Below are 1,692 nucleotides of genomic sequence, written 5' to 3'. Positions count from 1 at the left end.
TCTCATTGAACTACACAACCTACATCTGCGATGAAAACTACACTGGTGTCAAACACATTAACAACTACTCAGCCACCAACTGGCGTGATAACTAAAGAACCAACATCGACAGCAAAAACTACAAATGCACCGTCATCATTTACGAGTACAACGCCTAGAACCACTATTGAGACGACACAATCTACCGTTGTAAGTACGCCACTGTATTCTACTTTTAAAACTACACAGGTGCCGTCTACAGTGATGACTACACCCTCGACGATTAGGAGTACACAGCCTTCAACTATTTCAACAACAACGCAACCTACGTCCACGGTAAGAACTACAGAGGTGGCATCTACAGTTGAAACAACACGGCCCGTGACTACGGTAAAAAGCACACAGTTGCCAACCACATTGAAGACTACTCTGCTGTCATCTACAGAGAAAACAACACGGGCGCCGTCAACAGTTAAAACTACAGTTAAAACGTTTCAGCCCACAACACAGCCACCATCTACGGTGGAAACTACCCAGTCTCAATCTACGTTGAAAACTACACAGCGGAAATCTACGGAGAAAACTACACCGCATGCGTCAACGGAGACAACTATTCAGACTACGACTACACAGTCTCCATCTACGTTGAAAACAACACATCCTACAACAACGATAGAAACGACACAATCTTTATCCACGGCGAAAACTACACAGGCGCCATCTACGATTGTTTCTACGCAGTCTCCCTCTACAGTGGAAACTACGAAGTATTCATCTACTGCTAGGACCACACAATCTACAACCACATTGGACACAACACAATTTTTATCTTCGGTAAAAACATCAATTCCTCCGTCTACGGAGAAAACTACACAACCCGAATCTACCGTGAAAACAACGGAGTCTACTTCTACAGTCGAAACCACACAGCCTACGTCTACGATGAAAACTACGAAGCCTACATCTACGGAAAACACAACAGAGTCTTTATCTACGTTGAAAACTACACAGCTTGTGTCTACGGTGAGAACGACACCCTATTCATCGTCAGTCGAAACGACCCAGCTGTCGTCTACTGTCAAAACGACACAACCGCCATCTACCGTGAAAACTACACAGCCTAAATCTACGGTGAAAACTGCACAATCTACTTCTACGGTCAAAACCACACAGCCAACGTCTACGATTGTAACTACACAGCCTACCTCTACGCGGAAAACAACACAGCCTGTGTCTACGGTAAGAACGACACCTTTTCAATCGACGATCGAAACGACACAGCCGTCATCTACTGTAACATCTACACAGCCTAAATCTACTGTGAAAACGACACCGTCTTTAACTACGTTAAAAACCACACAGCCTGCGTCTACGGTGAGAACTACACACTCTCGATCGACGATTGAAACGACCCAGCTGTCATCTACAGTCAAAACGACACAACAACAATCTACAGTCAAAACAACGCAGTCTCTATCTACCTTAAAAACTACACAAGCTCCTTCAACGTTGAAAACTACACAGCCTACGTCTACGCTAGGAACTACACAGTCTACGTCTACATTGAAAACTACACAGCCTACGTCCACGATGAAAACTACAAAGCCTAAGTCTACGATAAAAACTACACAGTCTGCGTCTACGATAAAAACTACACGGTCTACGTCTACGATGAAAACTACCCAGCCTACGTCTACGATGAAAACAACTCAG

The 1,692-nt window shown here is 44.3% G+C and overlaps 1 protein-coding gene across 1 annotated transcript in view; it reads left to right on the top strand.

The window, feature by feature from the left end:
* Positions 1–101: 101 nt before the first annotated feature.
* LOC118432152 overlaps positions 102–1,692 on the top strand; it is a 24,474-nt gene continuing 22,883 nt past the window's right edge. The window contains exon 1 of the mRNA XM_035843681.1: positions 102–1,579. Within this exon, the coding sequence (XP_035699574.1) occupies positions 244–1,579 (1,336 nt within the window). The 5' untranslated portion in view covers positions 102–243. The remainder of the gene's footprint in view (positions 1,580–1,692) is intronic.

Source organism: Branchiostoma floridae, chromosome 15 (assembly GCF_000003815.2).
Source record: "Branchiostoma floridae strain S238N-H82 chromosome 15, Bfl_VNyyK, whole genome shotgun sequence".
Lineage (NCBI taxonomy): Eukaryota > Metazoa > Chordata > Leptocardii > Amphioxiformes > Branchiostomatidae > Branchiostoma > Branchiostoma floridae.
The sequence above is the reverse complement of the archived record's forward strand: the minus strand, read 5'-3'. Positions and strand labels throughout refer to the sequence as shown.